This window comes from Notolabrus celidotus, chromosome 23 (genome assembly GCF_009762535.1).
Source record: "Notolabrus celidotus isolate fNotCel1 chromosome 23, fNotCel1.pri, whole genome shotgun sequence".
Taxonomy (NCBI): domain Eukaryota; kingdom Metazoa; phylum Chordata; class Actinopteri; order Labriformes; family Labridae; genus Notolabrus; species Notolabrus celidotus.
The window spans coordinates 8,899,704-8,921,103 of NC_048294.1; the positions used below are offsets into that span (position 1 = coordinate 8,899,704).

Here is a 21,400-nt window from a genome sequence, read left to right on the forward strand (position 1 = left end):
CTAACCCTAACCCTAATCCTAACCCTAATCCTAACCCTAACCTAACCCTAACCCTAACCCTAACCCTAACCCTAATCCTAACCCTAACCCTAACCTAACCCTAACCCTAACCCTAACCCTAACCCTAAACCTAATCCTAATCCTAACCCTCATCCTAACCCTAACCATAACCCTAATCCTTATCCTAACCCTAACCCTAACCCTACCCCTAACCCTAACCCTAGCCCTAGCCCTAACCCTAATCCTAACCCTAACCCTAACCCTAATCCTAACCCTAACCCTAACCCCCATCCTAATCCTAACCCTAACCCTAATCCTAACCCCTAAGCCTAATCCATACCCTAACCCTAACCCTAATCCTAACCCTAATCCTAACCCTAAACCTAATCCTAACCCTAACCCTAACCCTAACCCTAACCCTAATCCTAACCCTAAACCTAATCCTAACCCTAACCCTAACCCTAACCCTAACCTAACCCTAATCCTAACCCTAACCCTAACCCTAATCCTAACCCTAACCCTAATCCTAACCCTAACCCTAACTCTAATCGTAACCCTAATCCTAACCCTAACCCTAACCCTAATCCTAACCCTAACCCTAACCCTAATCCTAACCCTAAACCTAATCCTAACCCTAACCCTAACCCTAATCCTAACCCTAATCCTAACCCTAACCCTAACCCTAATCCTAACCCTAACCCTAATCCTAACCCTAACCCTAATCCTTATCCTAACCCTAACCCTAACCCTACCCCTAACCCTAATCCTAACCCTAACCCTAATCCTAACCCTAACCCTAACCCCCATCCTAACCCTAACCCTAACCCTAACCCTAACCCTAATCCTAACCCTAACCCCTAACCCCTAAACCTAATCCTAACCCTAACCCTAACCCTAACCCTAATCCTAACCCTAATCCTAACCCTAAACCTAATCCTAACCCTAACCCTAACCCTCATCCTAACCCTAACCCCAATCATAACCCTAACCCCAATCAGAACCTTAACCCTAACCCTAATCAAAACCCTAACCATAAGGGTTACCATCTTGTGCTCAATTCTGAGTCTGAGGATTCTGATTATGAACCAAATGAGGAAACAGATATTCATATTCCTCCAAGCAGACATTCACATCAAAAATGGGGAAATACAGCGATCTTCATCCCCAAATATACGTCAGGCAAAACTGTCAACAGAAAACATTATAAAGACAGAGCCACTGGGATAGCAGTGAGTAACAGACATCAAGTCAGCTTTTGAGCAGGTTATGGTAAATAGTAAATGGTAAATGGACTTGTACTCATATATCTCTTTTCCAGTCTTCTGACCACTCAAAGCTCTTTTACATTACTCGCTCACCTAATGATGGCAGAGACTGCTAGTGCTCACCCTGTCTGGATTACAATCCCCCTTAACCACCCACTCACTGTATGGATATAGAATATATTCCCATTTTAAATTTGGGACAGAGGCATGTTTACCTCTGTAATCTTACCCCTGTACTTTATAACTTCACGTCCCTGTTAAAGCTCCCAAGTCATGCTTTAAATAGACTCTCTCAATTTCACCAGAGAGAAAACCCCTTATCTAAAAACTACAGACAGGATTTATGACTGTGTGTGGCTCGCCCTTTATCTACAGTCCATAAAAACAGACTTGACCAATACATTTGTATTTCCGTGCAAGTCATGGGAGGAACCTGTTAATGCTCCAAACATTTCCAACACATCCTGAATGCAGCATTCCAGCAGGCGAGGGCGACAAGTGAAACAGAAACTTTGACCAGTTTGTTTGTTTTAGCAGAAACAGTGAACACCCTGAACGAGAGACTTTTCCTCTTGCGTGTATGAATCTGACGACTGACGGTAAGCTTCTGCTTCTTTGCATTTGTGTTTGGGACTGATTTACTGCCAGTGGTTCACTGCCAAATCCTCTGCAGCTGACAGCAGCATAAAGGCGTGCTGAAAAGACAGCAGAAGAAAATCAAAATGAGTTGCTTGAGGAATAATGGTGGACAGTTTTCCTACAGTCCTCCTTCAGGTAAGATATCTACTAACTTCTGTCTTTCTTTATCATGCACAACATAAAGACAGCTGTGTATTGACATGTATTTCTTATAACCTCTAGCAGTGAAGTACAAAGGCTTGGTAAACCAGGGAGCAACTTCTTACCTGAACAGCGTGCTGCAGGTGCTTTTTATGACTGAAGACTTCAGAGAAGCTGTAGAAAGGTTTGTTACAAAGTCTGACTTCATTACATTGATTAATATGGAGCTACATCGCACCTTTGGATCTTTTTTATGACTGCTGTGTCTTAACTTTATTAAGGTATCCTGGGACTGAGTGTATCGACCTTCAGCTCAAAACCCTGTTTGGGAAATTATGCAATCAAACTGCAGACACCTGTGATATCACTGAGCAGCTGGGCATCAAACGAGGTACACAACTAAACTCAACTTTATTTATAAAGCACTTTAAAAACGACCACAGCTGAAACAGAGTGCTGTACATAAATAGACAAACAACACAGGCATAAAACAATTAAATCACAGGATAATAAAACAATAAAAACATAAAACAATAGAAACTATAGAAACAATAAATAAAAACAAACCATAAAACACTAACACAGCCAAGGAATACAAATGGGTTTTAAGTCAAGTTTTAAAAATGGACAGTGAGGAGGCTTGTCTAATGTGGAGGGGAAGCTCACCCCATAATTAAGGAGCAGCAACAGAAAAAACTCTATCCCCTCTGAGCTTCTTCTGACCTCGGTACCTCCAGGAGCAGCAGATCAGCTGACCTGAGGCACCAAGCAGGAGCGTAGGGGTGAGCTCAGAGAGGTAAGGTGGGGCCAGACCATTTAAAGATTTAAAAGCAAATAAAATCATCTTAAATTTGGACTCTAAAGTGCACAGGTAGCCAGTTGAGGGAGGCCAGGATTGGAGTAACGTGCTCCCTCTTAAGTACTCCAGTTTAAAGGCGAGCGGCTGCATTTTGCACCAACTGGAGACGTGCGAGGGAGGACTGCATAACTCCAATATAAAGTGCATTACTGTTATCCAGCCGTGAAGTTATAATGGTTATTACTGTCTCAAAGTGCTGCTGTGCAAGAAAAGGCTTCACCTTTGCCAGCTTGTCTAAGCTGAAAAAAGCTGGACTTCACCACAGAGCTCATTTGCCGATCCAATTTAAGAGGTACACATCAGCACACAGAGCAACAGAGCTTTTCAAAAAGGCAGCCAAACATCTCTTTTTGGGAGATTTGATGTGTCTAGATTTTAGCTAAATTGATGTTTTTTTAAGTTATTTAATCTCCACATAAAGTTCATATATAAACATAACCTACAATAACACAAAGTGATCTTCTTTAACCTGGTTACACACATTGATTTCTCTTCCCTCTCAGTGGACGAACAGCAAGATGCTGCCGAGTACTTTGAGAAGATTTTGAATCTGTCCAGTGATGAGGCATCACAGGTGATGTAGTTATTAATTCAAAGAAGAACTCTGTGCACACAAATAAAAGTTCTTGTTTAACAGGCTTTGTTTTTTCCTCTTCAGATCTTCTACGGGAAACTTGCTCACAGGGCGACATGCTCAGTATGTGATACGCAGAACGACACAGATGGGAAATTTTGGCATCTTCCTCTCCTACTGGACTCATGCAGTGAATACAATGTGGTATGTGTTAGAGGAAGAGAACATTATGACTCCTCTTTTCATTTCTTTGCTGTTTTTGTAAATTACCTTGGGCTGGTTCCGGGTGGTTCTCTCTGGGGAACAGAGCAGGTGCTTGGTCTCCTTTTAATGATGTCACACGAGCTGCAGCTGCAAGGAAATGACTGACAGAATTCAGCATAGAAGTTAACCAGACTACATTTGATTCCCTGCAAAGTTTTTGTTAACACATTACGGTTGCATATAGAGCTAAGATAAGGACATGAACACATGCAAATTCAATCAGTTTACAACAGGGGTTCCCAAAGTGTGGGTTGCGAGACACAAATGGGGGGTCGTGAGAGGTCTTAAGAATGTTTTTAGTACATTTTACCCATTATAGTAAAAAGATATCTACAAAAATAGTAGCTACATTTGAAATAAAACCTTGAAAATAGAAAATGTAATGAGTTTTCTGCCTTTCTTTGTTGCCAGATGACTCCTAAGTTCAGGGTCAGTGAACAGTTAATGATCAAAAGCATTAGTAGCAGCAGGTTAATTCATAACAGCACAGGAAACACAGCCACATGCTCATATAGGTAGGCTTATTTTCTTCAGACCAGCTAAATGAAGCCACATTCAACTGCTTTGAGGGACAGTGGGGGTCTTGAGTCTTTGGCACCTATATTAAGGGGGTCGTTGGCTGAAAAGTTGGGGAACCCCTGGTTTACAGTAATGACTTGGACTACGTTCACACTGCAAGCCTTAATGCTCAATCCTGATCCCTTTTTATTTTGGGCTGCTGCCAAAACTGTTAAAATGTGGTCTGTATCACATTCCAACATGAACAAGTCATATGCTGCATTCATGGAGTGTCGAGCACGTCGGAAAAACAAGTTTCTGAGTTATGCCTGCTCATGTTGGAAAAACAACTCAGAGACTGGGGCAGGAATTTGGTTCCTCACTTGACAACGTGACGTCATATTCATCATGAACATGGCGGTGAACACTGATTTGTTATTGTTCTGAACCTTTTTATTAATTCAAGTATTGCACATAAACTTGTTGATCATATACAGTACTCATTAAAGAGTTATTTATTAACATTAGTATGGTGTTTAACCCTTAATAACAAGTCACACATGTTAGCAAGAGCATGATTTGAGTATGTATTAGCATCAAACCTTGATTAGAGTTTCTGTGTTGAACGCACTTGAACATACCAAAGTTAGAAGAAAAACTTTAATTCCAGAACTGGCACCATCTGAGGAGAACATGAATGCAGTAACAGTCTCAAAATGTCCCACATGCACAGCCAAACAACAAGATTTTAACTAATGGTTAAATTGCGCGCCAATTTAGCGGCCACCCTGGGTTCAATTCCGACCAGTGGCCCCTTTAACCGCATGTCATTCCCCCTCTTTCTCTCTCCCTGTTTCCAGCCCTATCCACTATCCTTGCCTCTCTAATAAAGGTCAAAAAAGCCCCAAAAATATAACTTAAAAAAAGGAAATACGTCATGAGATGTGATGTCAAGTCGGTGGCCCAACGTGTGTCCTAATGTTGAACCAGACATGCTCAATCCAAACTCCACTCATTGAACAAACATTTTAGTAATTAACTTGTCATCTTGTCTTAAACTTACCACTTACCATTTAATGCAATAAAGCCAAATCAATATCTATCCATTTTTTGTGTCAGAGTGCTGTGGTGGCCCAACAATGAGCCAGTCCCCATTATTTTAAATTCCAATGTTGGACTATCTCTCTTTAGTGTGTCATTTATAATAGTGAAATCAATCAATTTATTTAAAGAAATTTATTGTCTTATTAATGCCATTTATGCCTCGATGGTTTGTTGTCTGTCTTTGGTTTCATTAGGAGAATGGCATTGAGGAGTATTTCGGAGATCTGAGATTCAGTGGAGAAAACCAGATGTACTGTGACCAATGTGATGCCAAATATGATGCCACCATTGTAAGTAATCCCAAAACATATTTCAGGATTTGATTACATGCACTCTGTGATAAAAAGTTAAAGTGGAATTCTGGGATTTCACCTCCAGGGTCAAATCTTATCATATTTCAAGAAACTAGTTCACTGTTTGTGCCACAGATAGACTCAAACTGAAGTTATTAAGCTGCTGAATAAATAAGGAAATTATTTCTACTGATTCTAACAGCAGGTATGGCATCAAAGCTGTCGTCAAAGCCCCCAAACTCAATTAACAAAATAGAAAATGTCACTTGCAGAACAAGGCAGAATTTTTGGGGCTAGGTTTCCAGTGTAATACAGTACACAAACAGCTCTATCAAGGCAGCAGGAGACCTGAAACTCCTAATCTCTTGTCAGAATGTGTGTTTGTCAATTGTAACAAGCTAGCAGTCTTAGCAGTTAGCAGTTGACCCAAGCTAGCTGTTTAGCTATCAGAGAGATTAAAGAGGACAGAGCGTTTATTTGCAGAACTTAATAGTCGACCTTACAATGCCAGGTCCCCTCTGCACTTTATACATTATTTATACATGAAAAGTAGAAAATAGACACAGCGTACACCAACTCGTCACTAAATGAGAGTCCTCTCGATCGGAACCAAGCATCAACTTCCGGTCTCAAAATATTAAGTGTTATAAACTGCAGTTCATCGAGCGTCCACTTGAGGCTGGCTGCAGAAACACTGGAAACCGCATACACACCAATTCAAAAAAGACGATCTTTACAGCAGAAATAAACATGTTTACAGCCTGGTTCAAAAAACGGTTTAAATGTGAGTAGCTAATTTCTGTACGGGTGTGATTTTTTTTGTAACGCAACATTTCAGAAGATATTTATATTACGAGTTTTGCCCATTTAAGGACATGACTGACTTGATTGAAAGGCGGGAACACTGTAGCTGTTGGCGAGGAGGCTCAAAGCCCGCCTCTTTACCTCACACTAGCTTGACAGAAGTTATGTTGAGTTCAGCATTTCCAATATGGCATCCGCCAATTATTGGCTTCAAACAGCGCTCAGGAACAGATTATTATTATTATTGTCCATTATTTATACAGTCTATGGTCGGAACGTAACAACTGCAGTCTCAGAGGGTAGCAGCATGAAACCAAAGCAGAAAGTTGGCACCACCTCGTGGCTCTACGTGGTACTGCAGCAGCACATCAACTAGATTGACTTTTACACAATAAATCAATCTTTATTTGTACAGTTCCCATTCATAAAAATGCCATTTCAAGCCACCACAAAAAGAACAGGTCTAGACTGTACTCTTTGTCATATAATATACAAAGATTCATCATTAATCCATGGTAAGTAAAGCCCTCTGCAGTGTTTAGAAAGTAACAGAGGCATGAAAGAACTTGAAAGAGAATTCAGGAGAACAATTCAGACGGAAGCTTGAATGAGGGTTGTGATACTGACAGTTGAAGCTACTAAATAGGTATCACAGGGACAGTTTAGCCTAAAAACTAGCCTAATACTCCTTTATAAGATATGGAGTTAGTTTGTTACAGACATATAGAGGAGAGAGAAGGAGAGACAGGTCCAGGTTACAGTACCTCATTTCTACCTTTCAGATTTGTCTTGCAGCAAGATGATTGCATCCAGTTTGACACCCAGTTACAAAACAACCACAACCTGAAACAACATCTGACTAAAAACAGATTAAAACATACAAAGAGGAGCTCAGAGTACCTGGTCAACCTTATGAGAAAAACTTAAGTTAGCATTTTTCTCTTTTTGAGGCACTGATAGCAACAATCATGTTCGTGTTTCTAACAGATCTTACAGAAATGGTTGAGACGTCCATTTGTAGTAAAAGTGACAAAATGCATACAAAAAGTCAAACAGTCAAACATTTCCAATGAATTCTCTTTATAATACCTTTTTCCCCCCAGAGCTGTGTCATAAAGGATCATCCAGAGGTCCTGATGCTGCTACTGAAGAGATTTGAGCTTGACTACTATTCTAGGACTTACTTCAAAAACAACCTCACTGTCCACATTCCTCGCATCTTACAGATACCAGAGGTATGTACATATGTTATCTTTAGAAGGCTTTTTAATTGAGTCAAATTCCTCTGTCAGTTCCTTATTTTTATGTGTCATTGTTTCCACTGGTGATCAGAATCAGACGTATGAACTGTACGCAGTTGTGGAGCATGTTGGAGATCTTAGAAGTGGACACTACACTGCGTGTATCAAGTCTCAGGAGGATGACAGATGGTATAAGTTCGACGATGCCCGGGTCACACTGGTGAGACTGATCACTTTAACCCTAATGTTAGTTAATGTTCATTATAACAGTGCAGAAAGTCCTCATCAAACATGATTCAACATGTGATGCTTCATTATTATTTACACCCACAGGTTGATTCACAGCTTTTCCAGACAGATAACTCAGAGAAGTAAGTCTAAGTTATTGCATGTGCAACACTTCACTTTAATGTATTATTGAATGTTTTAGGTGAGGATGTAACCGATATTTTATCATGCTGTGAACATGATTCTCTTACTCATTCCAATCAAACTGGATCACCGTTCTTGTCCCAGTGTACAAATTCTAGTGAGAATTGACTCCATTATGGTAGATGGCGATATGCTCCCTTTCATCTAGTTACTATTGGACCTTCTTCTAGTTGACCTAACATACCAAAACAAATGAAAAATGAGTTATTAAGAGGCTAACTGGCTGTATGTTGAATGGTGAAAACATGGACAACTTTAATATGTTTTTATAGCGGCTTCTCTAGTCTTATGACCACTCAGCGCTTTTACATTATCAATCAATCAATCTTTATTTGTATAGCGCCCAATCTCAACAAATGTCACCTCAAGACGCTTTTACAAACAGAGCAGGTCTAGACCACTCTATGTCAAATTATGAACAGAGACCCAACACCAAGGCAGGGTAAGACTCAGCCTTACCCCACCTTAATCCACCATGAGCATTGCACCTCGCAGTTTTTAGCTAGTTACAGTGACGAGGAGAAACTTCCTTTAACAGGCAGAAACCTCAGGCAGAACCAGACTCATGTTAGACAGACATCTGCCTCAACTAAGTTGGGTCTGGAAAGACGGATAGAGGAGAATAACACGGGACAATCACTGAATCAAGGGTTGTCCTCCTCCTCTCCTCATCCATGTTGTCCTGTTTCATGGGCCTTTGAAAACCTCTGACTTCTTGACTCCAGGCCTTCCTCTGCTCAAATTGACACTTTGTTATCATTGTTAAGGTAAAAGCGATCTAACATAACACAGAGTGTTTTATTCTGAAAATTAACCGGATGTTTTCATTTTGTTTTGGTGCCTGACTTCCTGTCCAGCTCCTTCTGCTCTGTGTAGATTGATGCATTGTGCTCCAAAAATAGCAGTCTTGCGTATCTGATCCGTTGCGTTCTGACCTGCCGGACCAGAGACACATTGACTAGAATAGAAACCGGTGCCGGGACAGATCGGAGACACACTGGACATGGGTCTAGTTGAATTTGGCTGTTAGAAGGCGCTGTATTAAAAAAACAGACATGACTCTGTAGTGGGAATCACTGCATGGGCTTAAAATCACTTCCAAAAGCCAAATGTCTGCAAACAGTTTGTCACTGCATCCTCAAATGTAAGTGCAAATTATATGTGCAAAGAGAAACTATATATAAACATGATCCAGAAATGCTGCTGATTTCTCTGGGCCCGAGTCCCGTCAAGGTGGACTGGGTCAAAATGCCAATCCTGTTATCAGTACACAGTTCATTACTCGTCCTGTAGTCTGAAAACCTCACATTCTTTTTGGAAATCATGGATGCTGTATCCTCTGTTCTAAGGAGGAGAGGGCTATGTTTGAGGAACAACCAGGCTTGTTATCAGTACACAGTTCTTTACTTCTGACATGCACACAAAAACATAAACCATATTTTCTCCTCTTTATTTCTCAACAGATCCGACAGTGCTTATCTCCTCTTCTACAGGAAAAAGAGCGGTAAGAAAGCAAACATTTTATTGTACTAACTTGTCTGTCGTGTGAATGAATACTGCATGAATTCCTTTTACCGCCAACAGTGCCTGCTGCGGATACAAGTTCTTCAGAAGTTATCAGGGAGGTGTTCACTCTTGGAGGCTGTTCATCTTCAACCAGTGACAAGGGTCAAGATGTTGTCATGGTGGACGAGCAGGAGGAGGTTCAGGGAGCAGTGGAAGCAAGGAATGATGCTGCAGTGGTTGGTTTTATTGACCCTTACGGAGCAGATGAACAGGGAGGTGAGAAAAGGGTGAAAGGAGATTTTAAGGCTGCTTCAGAAGTAAAGATGAGAGCAGATAAAGGGAAAACAGTGGGGAGAAAGCTCTTGACAAAATTTGACCTTGTGTTTAATAACATGCAAGAAAATGTTGGCAGCAGCTCACGGGACATGGCTCAAAATGACCAAGCGTGGAAACGAGGAAGCGGTAGCAGGTATGAACAACATAGAGAGGAGAAAAGGGATGTTCAGAGAGCGAAGGAAGAAAAGAGAAGAGATGATGAACATTCAAAAAAGAGGGCAACATTGATGTCAGTGTCTGAAGCTACACATGAGGGAAGCTCAGATGACTGTATGGAGACAGCACATAGATTTGTTTGTGCGGCAGAGAAGCAGGAAAAGGCAGAAGACCGTGAGCGTATTCAAGACAGGGACAGCTCTTCAGGACTGGAAAGGAGCTTGAGTATGACAGATGTTGAGGGAGGAGTGGGGAAGACACAAGCAGGGGCTGAATTTGACAAAGAAAAGAAGAAGTCAGGAACATGTATAGTGAGGATATATGAGGAAGAAACAAGGGAAACCCAGAGTGTCACTCTCAGAAGCAGAGAAAAGATGGACATAAAGCTTCAGACTCTGCTTACAACCTTTCTTGACGGAGGGAAGAGTGAGTCCGAAAATAGAAGGAAAAGAAGAATTTCTGTTCCTTTCAGTGGTGAGGCTTTTCCGCTTTTTTTAGACCAGGAAGTTCGAAACCAAATAATCTCTTGTGATGTGCGAAATCTGTTGGCAAAATTTTCGCAGGAAAAACAGTTTGGCATATTGAAGTGTCAGAGCCCTGCTCAACAGAACAATGTAACTTAATACAAACAATTCTTTGTGGGGTCTTCATTTGTCAAATATCTGATTCACCAAACAGACTGAAATCTGATACAAATGTCAAATTTGAATCAACAAAAAACACAATATTTAGAGGTGCAGGTTGGCCAAGCAGTTTAAAACCTGGTTAAAACTTCTGCGTTGGCCCCACTGCAATACTTCGTCCAAACACCTGTGCGCAGTGCGGCCTCTCTGATAGTCGGGCCGCCTGTTTTCGGTGCCGTTACGTTACGTTTTTACTTTTTCACAGCAATCCCAATCGTATTATGTTAAATCAGAGCATGTGTGAGTTTGTCCTCGCCTCAACGGTCGGTAGGTCAGCTCCCAGAACCCTTTGCTGCATGTCATTCCCCACTCTTTACTCTTCACATTTTCTGTCTCCATGTAAAAAAAAGTTTTTTTTAATGTTTTTGCAATATTTTAATGTGTTGAAATAAAAAAGAACAAGAATAGATTTATTGAAATTGTATACCATAAAATAGTAGAAACAATAAAAAGAAAAAGTACACAAGAAAACAAGAAAACAATACAACAAGTAGATGAAGTAGACAAAGTAGAAGACAACGAAAAAGGAAGCAAGATAAGGAGCAAGGGTGCAAATGAAGAAAGGAACAAGGGGACAGGAGAACAAGAAAATAAGAAAATGAAATAGGAACAAAGAAAAAATAACAAAAAAAGAGAACAAGGAGAACAAGGAAACAATTAATAGACATAAGGAACAATAAAAATAGAAGCAAAATATGAACACATGGTCACCTGTTCCTCCTTAGCCCCGCCCACCTTATTCAACCTTTCCTGTATTGATCCTTTGTTATGATAGATTTTGTATATGTGTTGTAAATGCTCTATGTATGCATAGTGCTCTATAAATAAACGTACCTTGTCATGCTGATTCATCTCCTGTTATTTATTTAACCCTTATGTCTTACTAAGTGTAAAAGAGGCTGTGGTGCACTGGATGCCACACTTTAGACCTCACTTTGATGTACGCTTAGCTGGTGATGCTCTATGAAAGGCTGCAATCATCACAGCTTGTCCGTGAGAACAGTAATTGTCTGATCTTTAGTGTGGTTTAAAAACTATGGATTTGGAAGGAGTAACCTTTTTCCACACAAAGGGTTTTTTGTCTGTTTGGTCTTTGGCTACTTTTTAAAAATAAATTATTTTGAGAATTTAAATCACATTGGTTATTTTACATGAGTTCTGTGGTATATATACAAAATGTGTGCCATTTATTTTATCATTTATTTATTTCCTTGGGGCAAGAATTAAAAAAAAATATCGTTAAGAGACTGAAGGGCAGTGTACAAAATTGAATGCAACTCAAAATAATATCTTCCTGTTGATTTGACTGGCTGGTAAAGCAGTTTTTTTCTGTTATATACTTTTTTTTATGTTCTGTAGGAAACAAGGCATTAAAATGAAGGTTGCTGCTCATCAACATGCCTCAGACTGCGGTGATTAAAATAAATCTCCTCTAGTATCTACTGTATGTTATATACTTCATTTTTTAAAGGGGTTTTTCAATGAAAATATAAGTTATGATGTGCACAAGTATTGCTTTTCATGAACATCACTGAAGCTGGTGAAATATCTGATAGAATAAGTGGGACACAAAGGATTCTATACAATTCCATGATGGCGTTTTTGGAGTAACCTTTTGTCCCTCAAAGTTACAGTTGAAGTCATCAACAAAATCAAAATTGCATTAATACAGGGAGTAGATATAAATAAATATGGTCAATCAGGAATCAATAAGGATTCATTACTTATCCCCACTGAGGGCATGGTTTATAACTAATAAAATAATACATTTTATTATTTTTCAGGTTTTTTGCATTGGAATCAACATTTTCCTGTTTTTAATTTTTTTTCCATCAAGTGAAAGGTCAATGTTTTTTTTCATTTTCTTTGCTTCAGTCTGAGGTCACTGATTTTGTTTAAAGAAAATGTTCACTTTGTCATGTTTTTTTGCCTCAGGTCCACAGTCATAGATGTTGTATTATATTATTATATTATTATTATATTATATTATATTATTATATTATTATTTTATTTTGTAATTATTATTATTATTATTATTATTATTATTATTATTATTATTATTATTATTATTATAAATTACATTATTATTTTATTTTATAATAATTATTTTTGTATTATATTATATCATAATGTTATTATTATTATTATTATTATTATTATTATTATTATTATTATTATTATTATTATTATTATTATTATTATTATTATTATTATTAGACTTTAGTGTTTCGCTCCTGTTACATTTGATACTTTGGTCGTAAAATAGTCAGCCCACTCACTTTCACAGGATACATGTAGTTCTGAGCTCTGCCTGTTAACGTTGTGATATGATTGTAGTACCTACCCCTAGACTGTAGGGGGCAGCATTACACTCTATTGTGTACAGCCTGCCGAAACGCCATTAGAAGAAGAAGAAGAAGCCCGAGCGTGTAGTGTGCGCATGTGCGTAGTGTGACAGCAGCCCTCGTAACTCGCTCATTTTTAAACATGGCCGCCATCAGGAGTAGGGTGACTCCGAGTTGCCTAACAATCTGTTTTCTGAGACAGACTGGAAAAGCGAGAAGCGACAGTCACCATTTCTCAGACCTTTTGAATCCCGTGAGTGTTCTTCAGAGTTTCACATCTGTATTTATTTAACGAGGGCTTTTATAAGATACCTGAGCTAGCCGGCTAGCATCCTGGCTGCGCGTTGTGCATGCCTTCTATGTGACTTTGACAGAAACAGTGTTCACAGCGTCCTCTGACATGTGGGTTTGCTTGCATTTTAACAGTTTCTTTTTAACCTGGGGTTTATTACTTAGAAGCACTGAGTCAGGTGGACACGAGTAGTTTATTTTATTTCAACAAAGTACATTGGTGTGGCTCCAGAGGCTAGCAGGCTATGTTACTAGTACTAGATATGTCAACAACTGGAACAAACTCATCCTGAAGACTTTGGTAGTGCTGTTACTGTTTATACTATCTTTACAAAGGCTGAACTTTAGCTAATTAACTAACCTGTTGTAAAGCCGAAACACTCAACTCAACTTTATTTATATAGCACCTTTCATACATAAAAACATGCAGCCCAAAGTGCTTCACAGAATAACAGAGACAGAAAACAACAGCAAGGGTAAAATTATAAAAGGCATGATTATAAATAAGATATTTAAAAATAAAATCAATGAATAAGTAGATAAGATAAATATATGTTAAAGCAATGATTCAAATAATAATGGTTAAAATAATAATACAAATAATAATCTATTATTAAAGGTCATAATTTACTATTAAAGGTCATCTTATATTGATGCTGGCTTTTGAACTGTGCGCAGATAATTAACAGAGTGATCCCGCTCCTCTTCTGCAGCGAGTCTTCATGTCTGTGAAACTGCTACCACAGAAGTTACTATAGGGATGTAACGATACACTCAACCCACGATTCGATTCCCGGTTTTTGGTTCAGGATACGATTCACTACGGTGGCCCTGAAGTGCAAATCACAACGGCAAATCAGAAAACACAACTACAAATCACAAAACTACTACTTCTTCCGGTTTGGTTAATGTAGTAGTGTTTTCTGATTTTCCGTAGTGTTTTCTGAATTGCTGTAGTCATTTGCACTTCAGGGCCACCGTAATTCACTCACAATTCTCTTAACGATTGTCAAGACAACTGGATTAAACTCAAATTTTAAATAACGATTATTTTATTTCAATTCTCAGATATTGAAAGTTGCAGTATATATTTTTTCTCTTATATTTCTTTGTAGACAAAGTCATCCCTTTTCATTTTTAAGGTGTGTTGTAACTCAAATAAAACCACAGCACACTTTTTTTGTGCACCTTGCAAAAAAACTTAAAATGACCGCACAAAAATACCTTGCTGGAAAATTTCAGAACAATTATAGAGAAATTGAAAGTGAATGATTCCCAAATGAAAGCATTACATTTTAAAACACATAAGGTAAATCTGTTTTCCGTGATAGATTTTTGGAAATGTTAACGATCAATTATCGTTTAATCATTAAAAAAACTTGAACGTTTTCCATGTCAAAAATAATACCAAATGCAGAATTTTCCCCCTAAATCAAAATTTCCTTCACGACACAATGGATATTTTTGACGATATTAAACAGCTAAGGATCATATTGAGGTGTTCAAAATGTTAAACACGCTGAATATCAACGTGAGGAGCAGGCTTATAAATAATCTCTGTGGACACGTGGTCATAGAGTGAAGACTACAACATGTGGATTTACTGCAACAGGACAACTGAACAGAATCATATCTTGGACTCACAGTGTCCAGTTTTCTGTCTACTCATTCTTATTGAGAAAAATAAGCATGTGAATGCGGTAAGGTGTCAGCCAGCAGCGTGACTGGGCCATAATCAGTCCGGCTGCGGAGAAAAAGAAGCGCTCGTGGAGACCTGTCACTCAGCTGCAGCCGCCAGCTGAGCGTCTCTGCTGTGTGCAGTCAGCTGATTCTGAAACATGCTTTAAACTTTTGCTTTAAAGAGAGCAGCGAAAGAGACTTAATGATGTTGAACAGCCTGAGTATAATGCAGATGGCGCCTTCTAAAAAATAATATCCAGATACAAATGATGTGGAATCGATTTTAATCCACCCTTATTTGTATCAAGTTTTTACCGATTTGTGATATATCCTCACATCCCTATAAGTAACTCTTTGCCGGATTAATGTCTTTAATGATGAATGAACATCTGCAATACGAAGTGCTGATCGTTTCAGTTAGGATGAGCATGTTCTGATCTACACATAACAGCCCCGTGATATCAGGATGTCAGTGTGAAATGTGCTTCTGGCTAACTCTGCCCTCTTCTTCACAAACAGCGGTTGCTCCAGAGGTCCCATCTTCACACAGCATCTGTGTATCGCAGTCATGCCACAAGGACTCTGCTGGGCCGCAGACAGCACGGGAAATTCCTCTTGGCGAGCACTGTGGCGGTCAGACATAACAGCTCGCAGGTGAGTTGGCATTCAGGAGAGTGATCTACTGGCAAAAACCTATATGAAGACAGTTAGACGTAATGACAGAAATAGGCTCAGTCGTTCTGATCAAACTGAAGCTATCAGATTGAATAAAATCGTAAAACCTGGTTCAAAATAGAAGGATTAAGGATTGTGCATAAACCAGGTAACCTGATTAGGGGTGGGAATTGATAAGATTTTATCAATGTCAATGCTATTGTCGATTCTGCTTATCAATCCAATTCCTTATCAATTCTCCTAACGATTCCTGAATATTTTTTTGAGGGGAAAGAAAGTAGTTCTACACAGTCTTTCACACCAAAAGGAACCTTTTTATTTTTTCAAAAATTATGTCTGCACAACACTGAGCATGAACATATTCAACTTGAACATACTGAACAATAGGTTGACCTCATTCCCGTCCGTCAGAGTCTGGACGTGGCCCCTCGATGCTGGATGAAAAGACTTTTTCCTTTTTTTTCCTCCGGGGCTCATCGCAGAGGTATTTTACCCGCTCTCTGTGCCTCATTTTCGACCTCGGAGTCCGGACGTGGCCCCTGGAGCCTGGAGGAAAATACTTTGAATTTGGAGAGGAAATGCAATTTTTGTGACGTAATGCAACATACCGCACCGTAACGTGACTTTGTGCTGGGAAATTAATCGTCAAGAAGAAACGATAACATTTGAGGTGCACAATTCCGATGGAATTGATCAATTGGAATCAATCAAATCAATTGAAAGTTGGATCCGGTTCTCGATTCCCACCCCTAAATCGATGTTGGCTAGGCTGAACTTTTAAAGCTACAGCTGATGTAATTTTAAAGTTTTATAATGTTGATTTTAATATTTTCCAGATCCCACCTGAGGATGGAGGCATGGCAGCTCTGCCTGCTGACCCAACCCATATCATTTCACAGCCAATCACAGAACAGGTGACTAAAGCCACATTAGAAATGTCATCGACTGTCTCCGACTTCTGTTACCCTTTCAACGTGAATTATACTTTCCTTTTCAATTTTTTAGATCCCAGTGGAAACCATAACAGCAGCAGTAGTGGATGTCTCCCCCCTTCCACCAATCCTGGTTTCTGCAGACCATGCCCCTGTTTTAACGCAGCCAATCATCGAGCAGGTGACTGACACTGCACCAACTGCAATGGAGGTCCTGCAGGTTGCGGGCGCAGAGACGAGTTTGGCAGAACTGGGACTGGGAGCCAGCACCCCAGTCGGGCTGATCCAGAACTTGTTAGAGTTCATGCATGTAGATCTTGGTTTGCCCTGGTGGGGGGCCATTGTCATTGGTAAGTAAGAGTTCAGAAAAACTACACAGTTGTATCAGTATCTAAGGGTGTCTACTGTATTAACTCATCTTCTTCCCTGTTTCTCACCCTCGTGCAGGAACAGTGATTGCTCGTTTGGCTGTGTTTCCAGTCATAGTGAAGGGTCAGAGGGAGGCGGCCAAGCTCAACAACGTCCTGCCTGAGATGACCAAACTCACTAACAGGATGAATGAGGCCAAACAGAGCGGAAACAAATTTGATTGTAAAACTCTTCTTCTCTCTCTGCACTAAATTAGTGTTGAAGTTTGTGTTTGTAAAAATCCAGGCTCTTCATCGTGTACTTAACTGTTGTTTGCTCGTTACAGTTGCCAAAGCGTATTCCGACCTGAACTTGTTCCAGAAGAAGCATGATGTAAATCCTCTCCGTGGCTTCCTCGTGCCTATGGTGCAGGTTAGTGTGTCTCTTTGTATCATGTTCCTATTTGGTTGATTTCAACTTTCCAAAAGGATTTGAAAACCTAATAATTTACACAGTTAATCAAACAAATACACTTGTAGAAGCAAGTTTACTAAAGAAAAGAAACCACATTGTTGCGCTTTTATTTTGAAAGCCCTTAGAGTTCAGTAGGGATAAAGTTTTTGAGCTCGACCACATGGGATATTTAACTCTTGATATCCAGAGGATATTTTTTGTTTTTGAAACATTTCCTTCTTGACTGTTCTAGAAAATGCAGTTGGTTTTTTTTTTTACTACAGTTCAATGCTCATTCATAGCTCTTGCTATGTAAACAAGGGTATATTTTGGATCTTCTGTAAGCATACAGTCCTTAGCAGAAGACCTAGCATTAACCATGGATGTTCTGACAAACACATTTTTGCTGAATAAGGGGGATCAAGTAAACACAAAAAAGCCTTCAACATATAAGTTCTATTCCTGCCCGACCTGTTTCTTTGCTCTCTTTTATTTTTTGCTTTATTTTTCACACTTTCTGTACAGCCGCTTTGATTCCCCGGATCTATTATTTATTATTATTTTATTATTTTTTACTATCATTGTTGTTGTTGTTATTGTTATTGTTATTATTATTCTATTATTATTTATTATTGTTGTTTTTATTATAATTATTATTAATAATAATAATTATTATTATTAATAATAATAATAATAATTATTATTATTATTTATTGTTATTGTTATTATAAGTATTGTTTTTGTTTATTATCATTATTATTATTATTACCATTGTTAATGTTATTATTATTATTATTACCATTGTTAATGTTATTATTATTATTTATGTATTATTATGTATTATTATTCATTCTTCTTCTTATTATTCATTCTTCTTCTTCTTCTTCTTCTTCTTCTTCTTCTTCTTCTTCTTCTTCTTCTTCTTCTTCTTCTTCTTCTTCTTCTTCTTCTTCTTCTTCTTCTTCTTCTTCTTCTTCTTCTTCTTCTTCTTCTTCTTCTTCTTCTTCTTCTTAGCATCTTATCAATTAAACACTATCAATACATTAAATTTGTATGTTTTGGTTGATGACCCCTTATTAAAACAGTCTAAAGCTCTAAACGTGTCTTATAATCATGTCACTTATCTGTTTCCTCTCACAGGCCCCCGTCTTCGTCTCTTTCTTCATCGCGCTGAGGAAGATGGCCTACCTCCCGGTGCCCAGCCTGCAGACAGGAGGCATGCTCTGGTTTCTAGACCTGACAGCTGCAGATCCTTTCTACATCCTACCTCTGGCCGTCACTGGAACCATGTTCTTCATCCTGGAGGTCAGACTCATCTTAACAAACCTGTCAGAAATGTCATCAACTGTGTTTGTGGTTTATCTCTACCAACCAGACTCAACAGATATGAGAATAACAGAGAGATCCCTTTAGTTCATGACTGTAATTTTTCATCTGAGTGTCGCCTTTTCTCTTGTAGTTGGGTGCAGAGTCTGGAATCGATAACCCCAACCTGCGAGCGATGAAGACCGTGTTCAGGATCATGCCCTTCGTCATCCTCCCTCTCACTATCAACTTTCCCACGGTCAGTCTGACGGTCACTCGTTAGTTTTTGATTCCTTCCAGAGCATACATCTGCTGTCGACTCCGTGATTTGCGCCTGAAACCCTTTTTCTCCTTCAACGTGTCTCAGGCAGTCTTCACCTACTGGCTGACCTCCAACCTGTTCTCCCTGGGGCAAGTGGCCCTGCTCAGACATCCGCTCATCAGAGTTAAGTTGAACATCCCAGAGAGGATCAAACACCCATCCTCGGCCATGCCCCAAAACGAAGGCTTCATCGAGAGCATCAAGAAGGGTTTGTGTTCAAACGTTCATCCCTTATAAAAATAAAATATGGACAACTTTTTCAGTTAAGTTAAATGAGAGAAACATTCACTGACTGTCTCTCTGGTTTGTCCTCCAGGTTGGAAAAACGCTCAGCTGGCCCAGCAGCTGGAAGAACGGGAAAGAAGAATCAAAAATCATTTAGACCTCGCTGCCAAAGGTCAGTCTGAACATGACTGTATCAGCTTCAAGACAGACTTTTTATTTAGAGTTTGGAAGTGTAAATTACAAAAACAGAACAAAAAAGCTTTCATAAAGCGCTCACAATATATTTTGTCTGGATAGTTATTTGATTTTAACATGTATTTAAAAACTTAAAAACAACTCCATCCTTTCAGAATACACACCTAAAATAAAATCTCTTGAATAATAAGAAAGCATATTTTTACGCATTGCCAGAATCCAAACACTTTCACAACTGTTAATAATCAAGTTAGGTAAAGTTCAGTTCAAAACTCTTGTTTTTTTTTTGTAGAATGGCAGCAGTGCCCCCTTCTAGCCAGCGCCAGTTACTGCATTTATAAAACTAGGTTTCAAAAAGTATGGAAGAAAGTGGATTTTAATAAGGATTATAGAGTTGTTTCATCTTTACAGTCAAACCATCTGAATAAGATTGAATAGTTGTTTTGAATTCTACATTTTTATGTTTTTAAATTTTTTTTAAGCAGGGCGATATACTAAAATGTTGTTGGCATCATTTTTTTTTCTGAAACTTTTACATCAGAGAACCAAAAAAGAAGTAGTCTCTTGCAGGATATGGAATCTGTTCTAGTATTGGTTGAAGTGTGATCAAATTGACTCTGACTTCATGATTTTAACTCAATTGAGCATATGCTGTCTCAGTGCACAATCATGCTGATAATTAAATTAAGGAATTTTAACATTTGATCACTGCGGCACTAAGACAAGTACTGAGATAATACGGTTATTCATTGACAGCTACATTGGTGGAAAGTTCACTGGTTCCACCTTCTTAAATATGGAAAAGTTCTTGTTTTCAAAGTTCAAAGTCTTCTTTATTGTCAAATAAACTGCAGTATGCACTAGACATACTGAGGATTTGTTTCTCTCTCAGACCCTCAGCGTTGATTTGGGGGGGGGGGGGGTCAGTGACCGGGTTAAGTCTGTGAAGGGGGCACTATGGGAAGAGGGAGCAAAACAGGGAGACAGTTCAGCATCCTGACTGCCTGGTGGATAAAACTGTCCCTCAGTCTGCTGGTTCTGGCCCGGAGACTGTGTAATCTCCTTCCTGATGTCAACAGGCTGAAGAGGCTGTGGGAAAATACCGAACCTTTTTTAAAAACGATACACCTATAAACTATTTTTGTGCTACTGCTTCTTTGCTGGCTGCTTATAAATTCTTTAACAAGTACAGTTTGCTCATGTTATCTGGACTTTTGGTCAGGGCAATTTTTTGGTGTCGGATTGGTTGCTGCTTCTCAACGATTGATATTGTTAACATCTGAGTTCACCTCTCAGGGCAGGATACATACTTGTTAAAGATTTTATAATCAGCCAGCAAAGAAGCAGTAGAACAAAAATAGTTTATAAGTGTATCGTTTTAAAAAAAAAAAAAAAAGGATTGGTATTTTAATTCGGAGGACAAGTAGTTTTAAGTTGATTTAATATTTTTTGGAACTTCTAATTTTTTTTTACTATTTCTGATATTTGTTTTCTAAAGGAAGACAATCAGAGAATTTTAAATTCAGATGTATGACTTTCTTTTTGGCATCTCTCTTATTTGTCTTCTCTTCATTACTCTTTCAGGTCCACTCAGGCAGACTTTTACCCACAATCCCCTTCAGCAGAGTGACGCATCATCCAAAAACAAGCCAGCTGTTGGCAAAGCAAGGCCCTGGAAGGACACGATTGGATAAACCAGGCCGACTGACAGCTTGACAGAGAAAATATCTATGTAAATATTTATTAATGAAAGAGAGACCGTGGTGGGAGAGGGTTGTCATCATGTATTATTCTGATTAAAATGAGAGAATGCCCCGAAACAAACACTTTCTTT

At 39.0% G+C, this 21,400-nt stretch overlaps 2 protein-coding genes across 3 annotated transcripts; both read left to right on the forward strand.

The window, feature by feature from the left end:
- Positions 1-1,709: 1,709 nt before the first annotated feature.
- On the forward strand, positions 1,710-11,642 carry LOC117807073. 2 transcript variants are annotated; one of them, XM_034676124.1, is made up of 12 exons: positions 1,710-1,864; positions 1,939-2,039; positions 2,127-2,229; positions 2,327-2,436; positions 3,408-3,478; positions 3,563-3,682; positions 5,539-5,634; positions 7,545-7,676; positions 7,774-7,902; positions 8,016-8,053; positions 9,578-9,618; positions 9,699-11,642. In XM_034676124.1, exons 2-12 carry the CDS (start codon positions 1,988-1,990, stop codon positions 10,733-10,735), a joined length of 1,929 nt encoding a protein of 642 aa, XP_034532015.1. In that variant the 5' UTR covers positions 1,710-1,864; positions 1,939-1,987; the 3' UTR covers positions 10,736-11,642. The 2 variants fall into 2 exon arrangements, with proteins under 2 accessions (XP_034532015.1, XP_034532016.1); XM_034676125.1 differs by having other exon boundaries at positions 1,710-2,039; positions 2,130-2,229.
- A 1,574-nt stretch (positions 11,643-13,216) lies between these two features.
- On the forward strand, positions 13,217-21,392 carry oxa1l (OXA1L mitochondrial inner membrane protein). Its single transcript, XM_034677042.1, has 11 exons — positions 13,217-13,393; positions 15,631-15,765; positions 16,623-16,700; positions 16,792-17,068; positions 17,166-17,309; positions 17,413-17,498; positions 18,660-18,824; positions 18,979-19,083; positions 19,192-19,354; positions 19,463-19,543; positions 21,151-21,392. Exons 1-11 carry the CDS (start codon positions 13,283-13,285, stop codon positions 21,258-21,260), a joined length of 1,455 nt encoding a protein of 484 aa, XP_034532933.1. The 5' UTR covers positions 13,217-13,282; the 3' UTR covers positions 21,261-21,392.
- Positions 21,393-21,400: the final 8 nt, after the last annotated feature.